Source organism: Miniopterus schreibersii (genome assembly GCF_964146895.1).
Source record: "Miniopterus schreibersii genome assembly, chromosome: 3".
Taxonomy (NCBI): domain Eukaryota; kingdom Metazoa; phylum Chordata; class Mammalia; order Chiroptera; family Miniopteridae; genus Miniopterus; species Miniopterus schreibersii.
In genome coordinates this window covers 2979752-3002076 of record NC_138103.1, presented here as the reverse complement: position 1 = coordinate 3002076, position 22325 = coordinate 2979752, and the positions used below count along the sequence as shown (strand labels likewise).

Genomic DNA, 22325 nt, shown 5'->3' with positions numbered 1-22325 from the left:
AAAAATCCCTCATTTCCTGCGTTACTGTCTTCTTTTGTGTTTAGCTGTTTTTGCTTTTGTAGTGAAATATTTTAATTTCCTACTCACTTCCTTTTGTGTATTGTCTATAACTATTTTCTGTGGTTACCAGGGGCGTTACATTAACATCCTCACGCTCTAATTTGAATTTGTACTAACTTTACATGTGCATACGACACACCAAACTGCTCCTGTACAGTTCTGCCCCCACCTCTTTCAGTTACGGATGTTACAAAATGACATCTCTATACAGCATGTGTTCAAAAACATAAACTACTGTTTTAAGTTTTATGATACATTAGTCTCTTAAGTTATGTAGAAAACAATGTGGAGTTACAAACCAAAGTTACAATAGCACTCGCTTTTAGGCTGGTAATTCTTTTGTAAAGAAGTGTACCAGGCCCTGGCCAGGTGGCTCAGTTGGTTGGAGTGTCATCCCTCACACCAAAAGGTCGTGGGTTCGATTCCCAGTCAGGTCACATGCCCAGGTTGTGGGTTTGATCCTGTCGGCGCATGTACAGTGGGCAACTGATCGATGTTTCTCTCTCACATGGATGTTTCTCTCTCTCCCTCTCTCTTCCTTCCTCTCTCTCTCAAATCAATAAAAACATATCCTTGGGTGAGGATTTTTTAAAAAGTGTATTAGTCTCTTAAATCATGTAGAAGACAAAAAAGGGGGGATTACAAACCATTTCTATGATAACACTAGCTTTTATAATTGCGCATATTTTTACCTTCACTGAGCTCTTTATTTCTTCATATGGTTCTGAGTTACTGTCTAGTGTCCTTTCATTTCAACCTGCAGGACTCCCTGGAGCATTTCTTTCAGGGACGTTCTACTGGTTAAAATGTCCCTAAACTTTTATCTAGAAATGTCTTTATTTCTCCCTTACAATTTGAAGAACAGTTTTGCTGGTTATAGGAGTCTTAACTGACAATTTTTGTTTTCTTTTAGCACTTTGAATATATCAGTCCACTGCCTTCTGGCCTCCAAGTTTCTGATGACAAATCTGCTTATAATCTTATTTGGGGTCCCTTGTTTGTGAGTAGTCATTTATCTCGCTGGTTTCAAGATTCTCTCTGTCTCAGTCTTTTCGCAGTTTGATTATAATCTGTCTTAGTGTGAGTCTCTTAAAGTTTATCCTAGTTAGAGTTATTTGAGCTTCTTGGGTATTTCTATTGATGTCTAGCATCAAATTTGGGTAGTTTTCAGATTAATTCTTAAAATAATCTTTCTGCCCTTTTTGTCTCTCTTCCCCTTCTGGGACTCCCATGATGCGCATGTTGATTTACTTGATGGTGTCCCACGGGTCCCTTAGGCTCTGTTTACTTTTCTTCAGCTTTTTCTTTCTCTTCCTCTGTAATTTCAATCATCCTGTCTTCAGGCCCACTGATTCTTTCATCTATATGTTCAAATCTGCCTTTGAATAGCCCTCTAGGAAATTTTTCATTTCAATTTTTGTACTTTTCGGCTTTAGAGTTTGTTTTTGGCTTCTTTTTAGGTTTTCTCTCTCTTTCTCGATGTTTGCATTTTGTTCAGCCACTAATTTCTTGAATTTTGCCACATCTTCCCTTAGTTCTTTGGGCATTTCTAAGAGTTGTTTTAAAGTCTTTGTCTAGTAGGTTCTCTATGTGGCATTTCACTGGGACAGTTTCTGTTGGTTATTTTTTCCTTTGAATGGGCCATACTTTTCTTTTCTTAATATTAGTTTTTTAAAATTTTTTTATTGCTGATGGTGTTACAGGTGTCCCCCATTCCACCCACTCTTTGCACCCTTCCATTCAGCCCCTGCCCCACCCCAGGCCTTCCCCACACTATTGTCTGTGTCCATGGGCTATGCATACATTAGTAGTAGTAGTTCTAGAGTGACTTTGAGAATTGCTTAACTTTTTCAAATTTCTCTTTTCTCAAATGTGAGATGGGCAATTTGACATTTTAAAATTTCAATAAATGTTTAGTAAACTCCTGTGTGGCCCCAAATTCTTGGATGCTTTTTTCATTGAGACATGAGGTCTCCTCTTGAATATAGGCTCTGAGACTGCTTGACCAATAGCATGTGTCAGGAATGACTGTGTGTCAGTTTCCAGACCAGGCTTTAAAGTGCTGTCATCTTCCACTTCCTATATCTTGGGACATTCACTTTTGGAATTTAACCACCATGCTATGAGAAAGCTCAAGCTGCCAGTGGAGAGGCCCATATAAAGAGGAACCGGGGCCCTGGCTAAAAGCTCTGGGTGAGCTTTGAACTGACAGCCAGCACCAATTTATCAGCCAGGTAAGTGAGCATCTTGAAAGCAGATCCTTCAGCCCCGTCTTGACTGCTGATGTCACATAGAATGGAGATGAGCTTTTATTTACATTTAGTTTTTAAAAGTTAATTAAGTTATTTTAAACCATTTCTTTAGAACAGAGGTGTCCAAAGAAAAATAATGTGGGCCGCATATATAATTTTACATTTTCTAGTAATCACATTAAAAAGTAAATAAACAAACAAAACCCAAACCAACAGGTGAAATTAATTTTAGAGAAAAATTTGATTTAACCCAATATATCCAAAATATTATAACTCCAACATGCAATGAAAATTAAAAATATATTTATGAGATATTTTTCCTTTTCATATTAAGTACTTGACATTTTGGGATGTATTTTATACTTACAATTGCATCTCAGTTCAGACTAGCTACATTCTAGGTGCTCAGTGGCCACATGTGGCTCGTGGTTACTGTATTGGATAGTGCAGCCTTGGAATGAAAGACTTGGGAGGCAAACTACTACACCTCTGTCCCTGTCTTATAGAGTAGAAAGTGAGGCACAGAGAGAGCAAGGGACTTACCCAGGGTTATGCATGTAGTATGTTGATTTTGTCCAAGACCTAATTCCTGCGACCTGTGAATGCCATATTATTTGGGGGGAAAAAGCAAAGGTGCAATTATGTTAAGGATTTTGAGATGAAGAAGTCACTCTAGATTATCTGGGTGAGCCCCAAATCTAATAACCAGTGTCCTTGTAAGAGATGCACAGAGGAGATTAAACAGAAGAGAAGAAAGACACACCGAGAGAAGTTGTGAAGATGGGAGTGATGTGGCGACAAGCCAAGGAAGCCAGGAATGCTGACAGCCACCCGAACTTGGGAGAGGAAAGGGGGATTCTTCTCTAACGCCCCAGAGGGAGCAGGGCCCTTCAGACACCTCGACTTTAGCCTTCAGAATTATTCAGATAATAAATTTCTGTTCTTTTCAGCCTCCAGGTTTTGTGACAATTTGTTATGGCAGCTGCAGGAAACTAGTAGAGACAGCAAGTCTGAAGCCTGAACTTAAGTGACCTTGGACTCCATTCCCAGTAGGAGCAGCCTGAGTCCTCACTGCCTCGTTCCTTTATAAGCAGAGTGGCCCGTGCAAGGCCTCTGGTGACCTAGAGCGCCTGTGCCCAACCTTCAGAGGGAGCCGCTGCCCTTTAGCCACATGTGGCACCATGCCATGTTGTCATCTCTTGCCTCATCTACCCAGATGACCTCCGCTGCTCTCCCTGCTCCTACTCTTTCTTCCTTTCAATCTACTTTCCACATAGTATTTAGGTTAATCTTTAAAGACAATGTAAGTCCTATTAGGCCACTCCTCTGCTCTCAGCCCTCCAATGGCGTCCCATTCACTGGAGTGAAATCCAAATTCCTAACCCCGTCTACAAGGCCCTCTCCCTTACTGACCTCATCTGGTACCTGCTCTGTCCCCTCTCCACTCCAGCCACAGGGGCCTCCTTGCCATTTCTCAACACGCCAAGCACACGCTTTCCTTTCCCTTGGTTTGGAACACTCTACCCTCAGATAGCGCTCTGGCTTTCCCCTCACTTCATTCAGGTCTTTTCTCAGATCCTTATAAAGGATTTCCCTGGCCACTGTTGGTCTTTTTTTTTTTTTTTGTATGTTTTTATTGATTTTTAGAGAGAGAGAGAAACGGAGAAGGAGAGAGAGAAACATCAGTGGGAGAGAAACATCGATGGCTCACCTCCTGCACTCCCCCTACAGGGGATCGAGCCCACAACCCCAGCATATACTCTGACCGGGAATAAAACCAGCTCCTTGGTGCATGGACGGTGCTCAACCCACTGAGCAACACTGGCCGGGGGCTGCTGTCAGTCTCCATTTCTTTACCACACTTTATTTTTCTTTACAACACGACTCTCTACCCCACCTAGTACAGATTTTTAGTTTATTAGTTTATTATCCAATCATCCATTAGACTATAAGCTCCTTGAAAGCAGGACTTTTTCTGTTTTATTTAACAATGTGTGGAATAGCACATAATAGGTGGTCAATAAATTCATTGCTGAATGAATGAACAAATGAACGAGTGAGTGGAAGAATGTGGACTCCATGCAGGCATACCTTCCCCTCCCCCCCGAGAAGTCAGAATCTGGATTAAAGTTTGTCCAATGTAAAAAAATTCACCGGGCTGGCTAAAAATGTATTCAAGAGTCACTAGTTTGAGACCCCTGCCCGACAGGGACCTGGATCAAATGGGAACTGTGTTCCCTCATCCTCAGATGTACAGCCTCTCTAGAAATAGAGTGGTTCATTCGGGTCCACCAGCCCCTGCACCCCCAGGTTCAGGCCCATGAGGTACTGTTTGTTGTTACAGACCAAAGTCATCCACGTGCACTTCATTCAAAAAGCAGGATGTGGGCTGCAAGCTTCCATCTCACGGTTCAAAGGAAAGCGACTTCAGCAGCAGGGTCTCCTGGGATGTTTTCCCAAGCCTCCCTGGGAGGGATGGAGCCTGTTGAAGGACTAATAATAGACAGGCACATCCAGTTTTCCAAACATGTCGACCTTAAAAGCGAATGCTATCTTTTTTGCTCACTACCTTTGAATTACTATGTGGGGAAGGACACTCTCCTGTGACAGGCTTTGCCCCCCACATACCACCTCATAATGACTTGCCACTCAGCAGCTTCCGGGCAGCGTTGTCACAGTGGGACCTGCGCTTCCCTAGGCAGAAGTTCAGTGTGGCTGGTTCGCCTTCACCCTGCCTTCTTTCACCAGCCCTTTACCACCAGCATGACTCGTAGCTAGGCCGGCTACACACCGGTCAACAGTGTGACTTGGGGTGTGTATCGTAGTCAGCCTGAGCCCACGGTCCTTGTCCATGAGTTACCAGACCTACATCGGTCTTTGGGAGAAATAAAAAGAGTGCAAGTGCCTGACACCGATCCAGCCCCTGATGTTTATCATTATTAAACGCCTACTGGACACGAGAGGGGGTAAGGAGTGCTCTCCTTCAGTTTGCCATAGACTCATTTGTTCACACAATCACTCACTCAGTCAACCAATTAGTTGAGCTCTTCGGCGACGTCAGGCACTGAGCTTGGGGCTGGGTGCCACAGTGGTGAGCAGCGCCTGCTCAGAGCCCAGGTCTAGTGAGGGGGTTTGTAGTCCAGTGTGGAGTTGCCTTCGCAGAGAGTGGGGCACCGTGGGGGATGTTTAGGTGCAGCGCACGGACGGGGCTAAAGCACACTGCATCGCCCACCCAGACAGCTATTACTCTTGGTTACCTCCCACCCCCCATCCAGGAGAGCGTTCCCGTCGGATGTTAGTGTGTCTTTAACATCCCTCTGACATTTCCTGTGCATCTCCTTCCTTAACAAATAAAAGGAGGCCCAAATGCAGCTGTTTTGGGCAGATGGCAGCATTTGGAGAGATTTAATAGTATGGATACCTCCTGCTATTTAAACTCAGAAACCAGGTAGACTACTTTTTTCAGCCAGTGCACAAATATGACCAGCATTTGTGAAGATGGGTCAGGAATAAATGAAGTTGAGGAAATACTAACCTATTAGATCTCCCTTCCCAGGTGAATTTTACCAAATATTCAAAGAAGAACTAACACCAATTCTTCTCAAAAGATTTCAAAAAATTCAAAAGGAAAGACTTCAAACTCATTTTATGAGGCCAGCACTATCCTAATTCCAAAACCAGATAAAGATACTACAAAGAAAGAAAATTATAGGCCAATATCCCTGATGAACATAGATGCTAAAATCCTCAACAAAATATTAGCAAATCGGATCCAGCAATACATTAAAAAAGTCATACATTATGATCAAGTGGGATTTATTGATGGGATGCAAGGTTGGTACAATATCCACAAATCAATAAACATGATACACCACATAAAAAAAATGAAGGGTAAAAACCACATAATCACATCAACAGATGCAGAAAAAGCATTTGATAAAATCCAGCACCCATTTATGATAAAAACTCTCAGCAAAGTGGGAACAGAAGAAACATACCTCAACATAATAAAGGCCATATATGACAGACCTATAGCCAATATCATACTCAATGGGCAAAAGCTATCTGCATTTCCCTTAAGCTTGCAAACAAGACAGGGGTGTCCACTTTCACCACTCTTATTCAACATAGTACTGGAAGTCCCGGCCACAGCCATCAGACAGGAGGAAGAAATAAAAGGCATACAAATTGGAAAGGAGGAAGTAAAACTGTCATTATTTGCAGATGACATGATACTGTATAGAGAGAACCTTAAAGATTCCACCAAAAAACTGCTGGAATTGATAAATGAATTCAGTAAGGTAGAAGAATACAAAATTAATATCCAGAAATTAGTTGCATTTTATAAGCCAATGATGAGCTATCTGAAAGGGAAACTAAGAAAGCAATCCAATTTACATTTACATTTGCTTCCAAAAACCCCCCCAAAAAACCTAGGGCCTTGGTCAGTACTGTTCAGTGGTTAGACTGCCAGCCCTGGCACCAAAAGATCGTGGGTTTGATTCCCAGTCAAGGTCACATACCTGGGTTGCAGGTTCCATCCCCGGGCTGGTTGGGACACATAAAGGAGGCAACCAGTCAATGTGTCTCTCTCACATGGATGTTTCTCTCTCTCTCTCTCCTTCTCTCCTCCACTCCCTCCCTCCTTTCCACTCTCTCTAAAAATCAATGGAAAAATATCCTCTGGTGAGGATTACCAAAAGACAAAAGAAAACAAAACCAAAAACATAGGAATAAGTTTAACCAAGGATGTAAAGACATGTACTTGGAAAATTATAAGACACTGAAGAAAAAAAACTGAAGGAGATACAAACAAGTGGAAGCATATACCATGTTCATGGATAGGAAGAATTAACTTCATTAAAATGTCCATAGTACCCAAAGCAATCTATAGATTCAACACAATTCCTATCAAGATACCAATGACGTATTTCACAGAACTAGAACAAATATCCCGAAAATTTATCTGGAACCACAAAAGACTCTAAATAGCCACAGCAATTTTTAGAAAGAAAAACAAAGTTTGAGGAATCATGCTGCCTGAAATCAAACTGTACTACAAGTCCCTAGTAATCAAAACAGCATGGTACGGGCATAAAAACAGACACACAGACCAATGGAACAGACTAGAGAGCCCAGAAATAAACCCAGGCCTTTATAGTGAATTAATATTTGACAAAGGAGGAAAGAGCATACAATGGGATAAAGATAGTCTATTCAATAAATGGTGTTGGGAAAATTGGACTGAGATGCGCAGAAGAATGAAACTAGACCACGTTCGTACACCACACACAAGAATAAACTCAAAATGGATTAAAGACTTAAAATGTTAGATTCAAAACCATAAAAATCCTAGAAGAAACCATAGGTAGTAAAATCTTGGACATTTCTCATAGCAATATTTTTTGTGATATATCTTCTTGCGCAAGAGAAACAAAAGAAAAAATAAACAAGTGGAGCTATATTAAACTAAAAAGTCTTTGCACAACAAAGGAAACCATCAACACAATGAAAACACAACCCACTGAATGGGAGAACATATTCACAGGGCTTAATATCCAAAATTTATAAGGAACTTATAAAACTCAACACCAAAAAACCCAACAATCCAATTAAAATATGGGCAGAAGACCTGAATAGATACTTCAAAAAGGACATACAGATGCAAATAGATATATAAAAAGATGCTCAATGTTACTAATCATCAGAGAGACGCAAATTGAAACCACAATGAGGTATCACCTCACACCTATGAGAATGGCTATTATCAATAAATCAACAAATGAGTGCTGTCCAGGATGTGGAGAAAAGGGAACCCTCATGCACCCACTGCTGGTGGGAATGCAGACTGGTGCAGCCACTGTGAAAAGCGCTATGGAGTTACCTCAAAAGATTAAACATGGAACTGCCTATGACCCAGCAATCCCACTTCTGGGAATATATCCAAATAAACCCGCAACACTAATTCAAAAGAAAACGCACCCCTATGTCCATAGCAGCGTTATTTACAATAGCCCAAATCTGGAAGCAGCCCAAGTGCCCGCCAGTAGGTGAGTGGATAAAACAGCTGTGGGACATTCACAGCGTGGAATACTATGCGGCCATAAAAAAGAAGGAATGCTTACCTCTTATGACAGCATGGGTGGACCGAGGGAGCATTATGCTCAGTGAAATACACCAGTCAGGGAAAGTACCATATGATTTCACTTATATGTGAAATCTAATGAACAAAATAAATTAGCAAAGGAGACAGACTCATGGATAGAGAGAACAGACTGACAGCTGGGGGGGGGCGGGCTGGGGGCTGGGTGAGAAGGGTGAAGAGATTAAGCAAAGAAAAAAAAGAAAGACTCACGGACCCAGACAACAGTGTGGCGATTGGGCGAGGGAAGGGGGTGGGGAGGCAGAAGAGGGCACAGGGCTAAACGGTGGTGGAGGGAGACGCGCCTTGGGGCGGTGAACACACGGTACAACATGCAGATGATGTTATAGAATTGTACTCCCGAAACCTGTATAATTTCATTAACCAATGTCACCCAATAAATTCAATAAAACAAACACATCCCCTTCCCCACTAGCCCATTTCACAGTTGAGGAAACTGAGTCTCTGGGGGGATGGCCAGAGGTAGGGCGCCCTCTCTAATCTGCCCCAAGGCCGCCCTCCCGCCTCTGCGGCGCGCGGTCCGCGGGGCACCGGCCTTCCCGGGGGCAGGGAGCCGCGTCCCCAGGACCTGCGGAGGGACCGGGCGGCGCGAGCGGCGTCCCGCAGCGGTCGGGGTCCCTGCGCCCCACGCGCGTTCGCCCTCCCGCCCTCCCGGCCCGGGCGCCCCCGCGCGCTCGTGCCTTCCTGCCCCCGGGCGGGAGCCGGGCGAGGCCGGGGTCTGGGGACGGGGGTGGCGGTCCCCGCGCCGCAGAGCTTCCCCGGAGCCCGCAGCCCGGGGGCCCGTATGCAAAGCAGCTGGCGGGCGGGGCTCGCCATGCAAATGAGGGGGCGTGCCGGCCTGGCCCCGCCCCCGCCCCCGCAGCCGGGCCGGCGGTGCCGAGCGCAGCTGGCCGGGCGGCGGCAGCTGGGCGAGCGACAGCCGCGGGTGCGCGCGGCCGCCGGAGCCGCGCAGGGAAGCGCCCGGGCTCGGCGGCAGCACGGCCGCCCTCCCGCGCCCCGCCGCAGCCGCAGCCCGCGCCCCGCGCCCCGCCGCCCCCCGCGGCTCCCCGCGCCCCGCGCGCAAGATGGCTGACCCGGCTGCGGGGCCGCCGGCCGAGGGCGAGGAGAGCACCGTGCGCTTCGCCCGCAAAGGCGCCCTCCGGCAGAAGAACGTGCACGAGGTCAAGAACCACAAATTCACCGCCCGCTTCTTCAAGCAGCCCACCTTCTGCAGCCACTGCACCGACTTCATCTGGTGAGGGCGCGGGGCGCCGCGCCGCGGGGACCCCCGGGGACCGGCAGCCCGGCCCCGCGCCCCGGGGGTCCCGCTCCCACCGCCGGCCCGCACTCCCGGCGCCCAGCCTCTGCCCGCGCTCCGGAGGGCCGGCAGCCGGGCGCCCGGGGTCCCGGGGCCGCTCAGCGCGGGGCGCCCTCTCGCCCCGGGTTCCCTGTCTCGTTACCTCCTTCCGGCTCCGGAGCCCGCACCGCTCCCCTGCTTTCCCGGGCAGCGCCCTGAGTGCCCTCTCTCCCTTGGGGCTCGGGCATCCTCCCGTCCTGCGCCTCCGGGTCTGCGCCCTGGGCCGCCTCGCGGTGCGCCCCCTGGGGTCTGGGTTCCCCCTTCCACTCCCCAGCCCCGGCCTCGTCGCTGCGGGCCCTGCTCCCCGCTGCCCCTCCGGGCGTGGGGCGCCCCTCCCGCCCAGCGCCTCCGGGAGCGCCGCTGCCTGGGGGCCCCCATCCCCGCTCTCCCGGCGTCTGTATCTCGCCTCTTTCCGCGAGGGTCCTGGGGCATCTCTGCGGGCACATCTCCCGCCTGCCCCCCGACCCCCAAACGCCCCCTCGTGGTCGCAGCCGCCCGTCCCCTGCCTTCTGAGGGGAGGTGGGGGGTACGCCGAGCTCGCCCTCCCCCCTCGCTCGAAGCGGAAGACTCGGCACCGGGCTGTGGCTGGGAGGCTGCACCTGGCAGCGGGCAGGGGCAGGGGCAGGGGGGTGGCTGGGGGAAGTGGCTGGTGGCTGCCTGACTTGCCTCCTTCTGCCTTTGCAGGGGCTTCGGGAAGCAAGGATTCCAGTGCCAAGGTAGGCTGGGGGCTCTGCGCGTGCCTGTTTTGGGAAGAGATGGTGGAAAGGACTTTCTAGAAGTGACTGAGTCAGGCGGAGAGCGAAGGAATCGCGTCTGTCCCAGGGGCCTCCCAGGCTAGGGTTCGGCACCACAGAGGGGCCCTTTAGGGGCCATGCTCGGGCAGTGATGCTCCATCCAGGAGTGGTGGAGCTGGGAGGCCTCATCTGCCCGGGCGTGCACCCCGGCTCCCTTCCCAGCCCCGGAAGAGTCAAAACAGGCCTCTTGACCCTACCCTGCCTGGTCAGTGCAGCCTCTGGGGGACCCGTCCCCCTCCTTCCGACTCCCTTGCCCTAGTTCTGCCTCTTTCCCTGCCTCGCAGAGGATCCGCAGGGGCTGCCACCTCTGCAGATGGTGCAGTCCCACAGAATGGTGATGGTGCCTGTCTCCTGGGCCTCTGGAAAGAGGGGGTTCCGGACGGGATGCCTCTCAGATCTTGGTTTGAATCGCCCTTTCTGCCTTCTGGCTGGAAATGGAAGGACACCAAGTGACTGGCTACCTGGGTCCTTGCATCTGGTTTGATATCCTTGATCCAAACCAGGGAGGCCCCACTTGGCAGTGTCTTTTAATCATGTGAAAGGCGGCCTCAGTGGTCGCTGGTTGTAGATTTGCTCTCCAGGCCAAATCACCTAGACGTGCTGAGCCCTTTGGGTGTCGAACATTTTTTGAATTTAATGTCAGCATTTTAGAGCTGGGAGATTTCACATACATCTCTGAATTTCCACCTTCAAGTGGGCTGAGAATTGTACCCCCCTCGTTAGAGCAGTTGCTTGGAGCTGAGAGTGGCTGTCCGCACAGAGGGTCCCACATTCACCCCTTTGTCTCTGTTGGTGCCGGCCAGGCGTGCTTCACCCACTTCTGGCCTCTGTAGGCATTTGCGATCGTAACTTCTAGTCTGGAACACAGCCCCTCCGCCCCCAGTTTTAGGCTAGGTGTGGTTGAGTTTGGTGAGGAAAGTCACATTTCTGAGCTGTGTTTTGGGGGCACACTGACTCCCTGGTGAGCTGGGTTTACATCAGGAGAAGAAAGCATGTGAGTGTTAAGCCGGAGATGTGACTAAGCTCTGATTGGCAGTTTGGTTGTAGCACCGCCACCCTCCAGGGAGAAGTGAAGTGATCCCTGTGGGTGTGAGTGGCATTGTCAGCTGCACAGAATGCTGGCAGCATGGCACTGCTGTCTTCCCAGACTCCTGTGTCCTCTCACCTGAGATCTGGGGCAGGGCTGGCTCAGCCCCTGACCCTTGTAGACCCCCCTCCCCCGGCCTCTCTTACAAGATTGCGACCCCCAGTTCCATGTACTGCACTGGAGCACTTCCCAAGTCCCAACAACTGAGGTACTGGTGCAAACAGTTGGGTTGTTTTCTAGAACTTTGACCCCTCAAGCAAAGTACCCACGGGGTCTTGGCTCCGGGATGCATAGGTCTTCAAGGTCACCGTTCACTTCCATGAGTCGCTTTCCATCTTTGTCTCTTGCTGAGGTCGTGGGTGACTGGGACATTTTTACCGCTGCTGTCCTGTCCCACCTGCTCTGCAGTTAGTGGTTGGGAAGGTCACTCAGAATGTGCAGGGGATCACACACCTGAGGCAGAAGGAGATGGTCGGGGTTTTCTGGTGTGGTGAGGGTGAGCAGAATCAAGGTTTCTAATGACACGTGGCTGCCTTGAGTAGGCGTGCCTTTATTTTCCTCGCCTTCCCGGTTCCCTTCTTGGGAGGCAGCGTAGGGGAGCGAGCATATGGCACAGGCTATCAGACGCGTCGCTGGGAGTTTGAATCCCTGCCATGTTATTTAGCCTCTCTGTACCTCTGGTTCTTCATCTATAAAATGGGTCCAATAACAGTATCTACCCTAAAATGTTGCTGAGCTGCTCAAAGTGGTTGCAGCATATAAGATGCCTGGAGCAGAGCTTGGACGTAGTAAACACCCAGAAAATATCAGCCCTTGTGATCGTCCCCAAATGACCCCAACGGTGGGGCAGCTGGTGTGAGAGAGACTGGCTCTGCAGGGCTGCTGTGTTGTGGAGCTGGCTGGCTGCCAGGTGAGAGTCAGGATGCAGCTGTGAGCACCTGGTCACCCTGTGTCACTGCTTTGGCGGTGTATCTGCTCGGGCTGCAGTCTGAGGAAGCAAGAGAGGGGCTGCGGCCCATGGCAGCCCCTGACGTCGAGATGCTTAGGGTGGGGACGTCCAGGAAGGGCGAAGGTTATCCTCAGGCATGCTCGGAGTTACTTGGGACTGATTTGCGCACCATAGAGGAGTTCCTTGGCTGAGTATTTTTGGTACCACATTTTTCCTCTTAAAGTGAGTCTAATATATAGAAAATATATATGATTTTATTCTCACCTTGAAGTCAGGGGGCCAGAGCCCAGGGCCCTAGGTTCCTTTCAGTTCTCTGCTTCACCGTTCCCAGAGTAACAGTGATCTCATGGTCCAAGAAGGATGCTAGGCTCTCCAGCCCTCACATCCTTACCTGAGTCAGCAGGAAGGAAAGGGTAACGAAAGGCGCTGTTACTATAGGAGTTATCACAGATCCTCCTGCCTCTGTGCTTTTAGCTAGAGTTGAATGGCTTACCGCACCGTGCCGCAGAGGAGTGTGCGTTCATTTCAAGTGGCCACGTTCCCCGCTGAAAGCAAAGGTGTGTGCGTGAGTGAGGCTTTCTGTTTCAAAGGTAGACGGGGAGAGGGCTAGGACATGTGTAGGGTGATCACAGGCAAGAGGGCCACTGAGCCCCCGCACCCCATTGTGCTGTCATGGAAATTGGGGATGCTGGGGTGGGGTGGGAAGACGGACGCCAAGGCCACAGGCCGCCGGAAGGGACGGTGCCTGCGTGCTCACGGAGCTTAGGAGTAGATTGTGTTATTGTGTCCTGCTAGAAGACAGGACTCTAGACTGACGGCCACATACTCTCTCCCTTTGTGTTGCTCTTCTCTGCATTTGAATGTAAGAGGTAGTTTAAGGATGTCTCCCGTGGCAGGGACTGGGGCTCAGAATCCTTAGTATGAACCTGCTTCATTTCTGGGTTAGAAGTGGGACCCCTCACGTAAGCAAAGCACGGTTCTCTACGGCTTTCTCTAGAGGAGCCTGGAAGCTGCATTTGTGCTTGAATTGTAGTTAAGACGAGTCTTTGGGTGGAATTAGACTCTTACCCCAAGAAGTTTTTGCACTTTGGTGAAGAGGAAATTTTTTTTCCCCGAAAAGGTCACTTCAGTAGAAAAAGGAAGGCAATAAAATACAGAGACTCAGAATTCATAGCATGGGGTTGGAGTGAGCTTGAACTGGGTTGAATCTCTGCTGTGCCACCTGCTCGCCGTGTGACTGTGGGCAAGTCATCCACCTGCAGGGGTCTCGGTTTTCTTGTCTGTAACGTGCGTCTAGCAAACCTACTCTATAGGATCATGGTGAGGAGTGTGACCTCACCATGGTCATGAGGTGGTGCAGGAGGAATATTCACACTGAGTGCAGTGACTGTAAGTGAGATGATCATTGTTACTCGATTAGCTACAGGAAACCGTGGGACACAGTTAATTCTGGAACTCACTAGATGACTGTGCCTCTTTTGTGCATGTGGACGGATGTTCTTCTCAGACATATTTCTCCCTAGGCTTTGGGTAACACCAGGGAGTGCACAGCTCAGTGTTTGGGCCCAGCCTGCCAGGATGTTAAGAGTATCTTTTCTCACACCTGTCCTTGTGAGAAAGATCTAAACTTGCCGTGGCCTCTCTAGAAAAACCCCAGTGCACTAATTCTGTGACTGTGAAGACATTGGTGATAGTAATGAGTAAGCCAGTTCTTCCCTTTCCATGTAGACTAGAAAACATGTTTTTAAGCCTTCTAATAGAAATTATTCTTAAAACCCCCCGACATGTTGCATGAACCCAACCATTGCGATTTCATCATCAGCTCTGTAGAATACAAGTTCATGGTTGTCTATAGTTTACACATACAGGTTAGAATGTGCACTTAAAAAAAAACCCATCAAAGATTAATTTTATTTTTGGCATTGTTTTTACTACAGACTTTTAATATGATATTCCGCATGTCAGGTTGAATTTTCTCAGTGCAACCATAAAGAGCGTTTGGGCAGCGCTCGAGTGCAGTCTCCCTGTCAGGTTGCAAGTGTGGAGCCTGCTTCAGTCGTTCTGCTTCTCTCCCCTCCAGAAGCAGATCCCAGAAGCCTGAGAGGGAAACTCTGCTCACCTTTTGGCTTATTCTGAATGTGTCCTGGGGGATTCTTTGTGGATAAAAGACTGTGCTTGATGCTTTGACTTTTTAATTTTTCCCTCCTGAAGTGGGATTTCAGGCCCAGAGTCTCAAGTGAAATAAAAATCTGTAGGTGGGTTAATGTTGGGTCTTAGGAAGGGGCCGATTTGTGGGCGAAGCAGCAGTACATCATTTTGAGCTGTGGAACACTCGGGGAGAGCCTGCAGCTTTGCCCTGGGCAACAGATTTCCTTTCTAAGTAAATATGGAAAATATGACCTTTGAAAATCTAGTTGATGTAACCTAAGTTTCTTCGAAAGTTAATTTAAAAATATTGTTTCTGAGTATTAATGATAGTCTAGGTACTGCCCAGACCATCTACAGCCTTTATAATGTGTATGAGCCACTGGAGAAAGAGGGAGAGACAGTAATTGGTCAGAAGATAAACTGAAGGTTTATACGTGCTCTTGCTGTTGAGGCCTCTTTCTGCTTCGGTCTCTGTCCCCCCATGTGCATACATATGCACACACACGTAAACAGATCAATGTGTCACAGTTTTGAGAATAAGCATGCTTTTTAGTTACAGGTTGTTAAATTACTAAATACGATTTAAAATCTCTTCTCCTTTTTTTGACTCTGCAGTCCAGCGATTCTTGGGTGGGTAGGGAGATCAGCTGAAAAGCTCAGCATGTCTGGCTGATGCATTCAGAAGCTTTGTCCCTTATCAGTTTGACATTTGATCTAATATCATGGATTATTTGACTTCACTCATCCAATCTTTCCATTGAAATTGTGTGATATTCCATAGATTGACTGTTGGCCTTTTTTAAAAATCTTTCCCCAATGATATTTTTTCCATTGCTTTTCAGAGAGACTGGAAGGGAGAGAGAGAGAGACATCAGTGTGAGAGGAAGACAGTGATTGGTTGCCTCCTGCACACCCCCTACCAGGGATCAAGCCTGAAACCCAGGCATGTGCCCTTGACCGGAATCGAACCTGAGACCCTTCAGTCCCCGGGGCGGTGCTCTAACCACCGAACAAAACCGACTAGGGTGACTGTTGGCCTTTTTATGGAATATATACATTCCAGTGTTTACATATGGCTAATTGAAAATCTGATAGGAAATTTGTTTATTTACCACATATAGCTATTTTTCCTTCCTTCCCAGCATGTGTTTTCCGAGCATGTGCTGCAACCGTGCTGAAGGGCTTTTGCTTCGAAGACAGAAAGGCGTCGGTTTACATTCAGTAGATGGAAATTAACTTAGCACAACAATAACCGTGATGTTGGGGGGGAATCGAGACTCTTCTTTCACCTCGCCACTGTGCAGTGAACAGATGGCGGCCTTCTGGATGTGCAACGTCAATCGGGCTTGAGAGCGCAGGCTCAGAAATCCAGTAAACCTGACGTCCTGTCCTGGTCCGTCTCTTCATGACTCTATGACCTTGGGCCGATGAAACATGACCCTGCCTTAATCCACCCATCCATCTGTCCATCCACTCACCCACCAATGCGTCCGTCTATCCACCCAGCTATTCTTATATCTCTCTATCATCTGTCCATCCACCCGTCCAGTTATCCATCCATCCATCATCCACCCATTTATTCATTTCCCTACCCGTGTAGCCATCTGTCCACCTATTCGTTCATTCAGTAAATCTTTATCGAGTGCCTGCGATGTGTCAGGTACTGTTCTAGACACCGGAACTAGAGCTGTGAGCACGACAGAGTCCCTGCCCTCATGGAATTTACATTCTAGTGGAAGGAGAACAGCAATTAATAAATAACTTAGGAAAAAATATATTGTATAATGTCAGGTTACAATATGGGCTTTGAAGAGAAACATAACACTGTCTTTGACCTTGAAGATCCTCCTGGCCTTTTGAGGAGAGACCAGCACTTGGCTGATGAGCTCTGACACATAAGAGGAAGGTGCTACCCGGAAGGTGTAGACATCCTTAGGCTGGTCTCCTGTATCCTGGGAGGGTGGGGAAGGTCCGCAGAGGAGAACAGTCTCACAGCGGGAGTAGGAGTTCCCAGATTGACAGGGGGTGGGGGCCGGGGGGCGTTTCGGCGGGCGCAGGGTGCGGCCGGCTGCGGGGAGGAGGGAGGCGGCCGTGGGAGGCGAGCCTCGTGCTGGAGGCTTCGGCCTTGTGAAGGCAGAGTGGTGACTAGGAAGTGGTTGTCACTGCTTTAAAGTGGGAGTGTGGGGGTGAACGAAACGGCCAGATGTTTGAAAAAGAAGAGAACGAGATGCATTTTAACACAAGAATTACGTGAGTCAGGCTCTGCAGTTCCGAGCTTGCGGGTTTGGAGGTCGGGTCGGGAACCGAAATGGCCACGTGGGAGCCGCGCGGCTCGGCCCGCTCACGCCCCGAAGACACATTTGGATTTTCCCGTTCCCGGTTCTGTTTTGGGAGGTGGTTACGGGCTATTTTTATGGTTCTGACAGCAGGGAGCGCTCTCTTCACTGCATCGTAGGTGCGGGGGGCCCCAGAAGCCCTTGCCCCTCGGAAAGGACCCGCCACCTCTGCCATCTCCGCTGCCCTCGCCGGGCCGCGCTTCCGAGCGTGTGCTGCAGCCGCCGCGAAGGGCTTTTGCTTCGGAGACAGAAAGGCTTCGTTTTGCGTTTTGGCTTCTTGTTATGGGACCTTGAATGTGTTACTTAAACTCTCTGAGCTTTTGCATCTTGAGAGGTAAACGGCAACAATGAAGTACCTTGTGCAGGGGCCAGGTGTTTCCCGGAGAAACAGAACCTGTTTCCATTCCTCCCGGGCCGGGCACTGTGGTGTCCTCGCTGGGTTGAAGATCTTGTTGGGGACGCAACAGGAATGCCCTGAGCCCGGCGGGGCGGTGGTGGAGCGAGAGCGAATGCCCTGCGGGTCCGGGTCCGAGCGCCGGGCGCACTGCTGCGGCTCAGAGTGCGCGGGCCCAGGGCTGATCTGAACGCGGGGGAGCGCCACGCTTCCCATGCAGCCATTTCCTGGCTTCCGATGCTTAATCTGTGGGAAACCTCAGCAAGCTGGGTTGAAATCTGTGACTGCCCCATCTGCTGCCTCGTTTTGCAAAGACGGTGATGGCATTTCAGCTTTAAATAGATTTCTGACCATTTCATCTTTTACATTTACAATTTTAAATCCTTCACTTTTTGGATGGAGTGTTTACGGGCTCTTTGGGGTTGAAGATGAAGCTGGCAAATAGTGTGGGTGAAGGTGGGGGGTGAGGTGGGCAGGCGTCTCTTGCCTTGTGATGGCGGGAGAGCCCCCCATGGCAGGCCTTCCTCCTCCCCCTGAACACGGGCTCCTCCTTTACCATTCAGGCACCGCTGCAAATGAGAATCTTGATAGTTACCTGGATATTTTGTGTGTGGCAAAATATATGGTTGGGGTATTGATAATTCTATCTGGGCCAAAGAGTGCGCCTAGAGAAGCAGGATTGGCATGTGGATTGGTGAGGGGCCTCTTCTCTTTCAGGTAGATGCCCAGGTGGCCGCTTCCTGTTCTTTTCAGGGTTAAGTCCAGGATCCTTAGCATGAGTTATAAGCCTTGGTCTGATCTGGGCCCTCAGGTGCCTCCCTTATACCACCTTCCACCCACTTTCCATCCTCTGTCTGTCCAAAGGCCAACTGGTCTCCCTCAATCATGGCACACCCTGCCCACCACAGGGCTTTTGCACATGCTCCGTGTTCAGCTTAAATCCCTCCTCTCTCTGCTTTTTCCCTGCTCACCTCCTACTCACCCTTCAGAACTTAGCTCAAATGTCCCTTCTTCAGAGAGGCCCTCCCTGATCTTCCAGATCAGGCTCCCCCGTGTACAGTCTCATAGCCCCTTGTGATTTTTACATTTTCTGGTTGTATACTTATTTGAGAGCTTAGTATCTGTCTTCTCCATTAGAGTGTAAGTTTCGTGAGAGTAAGGACCCTGTGCTCTCTGATTTCCCATCGTTTTTGGAATGTTAGCTCCATACTTGGCACATAGTGTGTGCTTATAAATAGCTATACATTAATGAAAGTATAGGGGAGAAATGACTCCACACAAGGAGTCATTTGATTTGGGTTTGGTACTAGTTTTGTGATTGAACCGGTGATTGAACCTGCAACCCAGATATGTGCTCCTGACTGGGAATCGAACCTGAGACCCTTTGGTGCATGGCCCAACACTCTAACCACTGAGCAACACCAGCTAGAGTGCTTTATCTGTGATTTTTATAGAGTGTATAGCTTCCTAGTTTATGAGCTCTGATCATTTTTGTTTGAATAAAAATATTTGCCCTCATGATAGCCTGTTGGGAAGTGGTTTTCAGAAGGACGTGAGCGCTGCAGTCTTAACTTTGGACAGAACTTCAGGCTCTGTCCATTTCTCTGTGAAGATAAACAGTTTCTCCACTGAAGTCCCTGCCTTTGTTCATCACGGATCCTGGTGGACTGGAGTGAAAAGAATTTTCTTGAACATCACGTGAACTGGAAGCTACCTAAATGCCCAGTGGCGGTGGGAGAGCGGGTGTACCGTGGATATTACAGCCATGAGAATGCACAGGGCACAGCATTGGTGACCCTCCCAAACACAGCTGAGCGAAAGACGCCCGACAAGAAAAAGCTCGTTCTGTGTGATTCCATGCGCTTGAAGCTCAGGGTCTGGTGAAAGTCACATGGCGGCAGCGGTTAGGACAGGGGCAACCTTCAGGGGGAGGGGTGGGACTAGAGGAGCTCCTGAGGCGGTGGCCCTGTTCCGTTTCTTGACGTGGGTGCTGGTTGCTTGGTGTGTTCAGGTTTTGAAAGTTCATTGAGCCCACTTTTCTGTTTTGTATATTACACTTTACTGAAACTGTTTTTAAAAAGCACAGAGTTTTAACTCACTGAGGCTGAATCTGAGGATCGTGAGTTGGGATTTTGTTTTGCACCCAGAAGTGAAATCCCTCTGTGGTCACCCATTGAGGGGTGCTGTCGTGTGCCTCCTTGGGGGGACATCTGCTGCCGTCTTTCGGTTGCAATCTGTAGAACAAGAAAGCCCAGGCGCCGGGACAGTCTCCCCGCCCAATAATTAGCTCTGTTAGTACCTGGAAAACTTGAGCTCCCAGGCTCTGTCTAGGGCTCGCGTGTTGCAGGCTCTGTGTTAGTGAGGGTGTTAGGAAGAAGCTGCGGGCTGCTGTGCGTAACAGGTAAGTCCCGGCGCCTCTGTGGCTCAGCAGAAAGGCATTTATTCTCCCTCGCGGCACAGACCCCTCCCGGGGACCCTGGTTGGTTTTCCACAGTGACCCAGGGTCCTCTCCGTCGGGCAGGCAGGTGGGAGAGGGAACATATGGAAGCACACTCCTGTCACAGCCACGACAGTTGGGGGGGACTGATGTGACTTTGGTCACAACTGAGGCACAGAGCCATGTCCACTGCAAGGTCCTGGGACATGGCGACCAGCTCTGTGTCCAGCAGGAAAGGAAAACAGGTGTTAGTGGACACAGTAAACCTTGCTCCAGTCCCCAAAGCCACGGTTTCCTTCTACTCCCTTTGGGGTGGTGTGTCCAATTTCATCTGTCACTTGACTTCACAGAACTGAGATGTGAAACTCTGGACCCCGCCACCTTATCAAACACGTGAGGGTATGTTTCGGGGAGAAGATGGTCTGTTTGTGTTACTAAGAATGAAAGAACGAAGCTCTCCTTGCTTTTGCTATGAGAACAGTCTGGTTCTTGTCAGAATTTCCAGTTTTCCCACCGGTCAGAATCCTCGCCCGTCTGGTGGCTGGTGCGCAGCGTAGACACTTCTCTTTGAGACGGGTGGGCTCGCCCGGTGAGTTCTTTCCTTTTGCTCATTTGTCACCTCTCCCATAGAAGGATCCATTGGTGGTTCCACTTTTGGTTTTTTGACTGGACACCTAACAAACCAGTTATCTGTTGTGTAACACACCATCTCAACCCTTAGTGGCTTAAAATAACCACCATTTCATTTAGCCCCAGCTTTTGTGGGTCAGGAATTTGGGTTGGGCTCGGCGGGGGGTCCTTCTGGGCTAGGCAGGGATTGTCTGGGGCCTCAGCGGGGGTGCCTGGGACAACTGGGGCCTTTCTCCGGGTGGTGGCCCACCTCGCAGCGGGCTGGCCGAGCTTGCGCTCCCCGGCGCACGGGCACAGGCTGCAGGGCCTCCCGCAGCCTGGGCTGAGGACTCGCACAGTGTCACTTCTGCCGTGTTCTGTTAGTGAGAGCAAATGACAGGCCTTCGCAGAAGGAGGAGGAAACAGGAGGGGCACACTCTTCCTCTGCGATGGCAGAAGCTGAGAACTCTGTGGCATTTTTGGGAACTTACCAGGCCAGCCTCCGTGAGGCCCTCGTGCCCGCCGCGCTGCAGCGCCGAGCCGCCCCGCTCCGCGGCAGGTGCCGAGCCAGCGCTCACCGCTTAGTCCTGACAGGAGGACCTGCCTCACGGGGCAGGGGCGGGGCAGGGGCAGGGGCAGGGCCGAGTCGATGCTGCATAGAGGGCACAGCGTGGGGTTGCCACCGAACGCTTCCGCCACTGCCACCGACCACTTCCACCATGGCCACCACTGCCACCGGGCACTCCCACCATGGCCACCACTGCCACCGACCACTTCCACCATGGCCACCACTGCCACCGACCACTTCCACCATGGCCACCACTGCCACCGAGCACTCCCACCAATGCCACTGAAGACTTGTACCACTGCCACTATTGCCACTGAACACTTCCACCACTGCCACCGAACACTTCCACCACTGCCACTGAACACGTACCACTGCCACCATAGCCGCTGAACACTTCCACTACTGCCACCACTGCCACCACTGCCACCACTGCCACTGAACATTTCCACCACTGCCACTGAACACTTGTACCACTGCCACCACTGCCACCAAACACTCCTACCACTACAACTGAATGCTTTCACCATGGCCACCACTGCCACTGAATGATTCCCCCACTGCCACCAAACACTTCCACCACTTCCACTGAATGCTCCCACCGCCACCACTGCCACCACATGCTTCTACCACTGCCACCAAGCGCTTCCATCATTGCCACGGAACACTACCTACTTACCACCACTGCCACTAAACACTACTACCACTGCCACTGAACACACCACTGCCACTACTGCCATGGAACTCTCTCACTACTGCCACTGAACACTTCCACCACTTCCACTACTGCCACCGGGCACTTCCACCATTACCACTGAATGCTCCCACCACTACCACCATGGCCACTGAACACTTCCACCACTGCCACTGAATACTTTCACCATTACTGCCATTACTACCATCTGGGTCCTGCTGTGCACTTGGAACTGTACTAAGAGCTTGAGATTCAGAACACAAGGTTTCTGCCCTTGAGGAAGGAGGGACCTGAGGAAGAGACTGACGTGCAGGTGAATCTGTGTACTCCAGTGGCAAGTGTGATCACAGAGCTGCGGTGGAGTGGATGAGGTCAAGGGCATGAGTTCAGAGGACTGGGGCACCTTTTTTAACCTCTTTAATCTTTAGTTTCCTCCTTTGTGAAATAAAGGTAATGACACAGAACCTGCCTCCCAGGGGGCCATGTGGACTGAATGAAATG

The 22325-nt window shown here is 49.7% G+C and overlaps 1 protein-coding gene across 2 annotated transcripts in view; it reads left to right on the top strand.

Moving 5' to 3' along the window:
* The first annotated feature begins 9427 nt into the window (after positions 1 to 9427).
* Positions 9428 to 22325, top strand: part of PRKCB (protein kinase C beta) — a 274237-nt gene continuing 261339 nt past the window's right edge. Inside the window, exons 1-2 of one of the 2 annotated variants that reach the window (XM_081132525.1) lie at positions 9428 to 9709; positions 10496 to 10527. In XM_081132525.1, coding sequence (XP_080988651.1) covers positions 9540 to 9709; positions 10496 to 10527 — 202 coding nt within the window. In that variant the 5' untranslated portion in view covers positions 9428 to 9539. The remainder of the gene's footprint in view (positions 9710 to 10495; positions 10528 to 22325) is intronic. The other variant, XM_081132524.1, reaches the window with a different exon arrangement.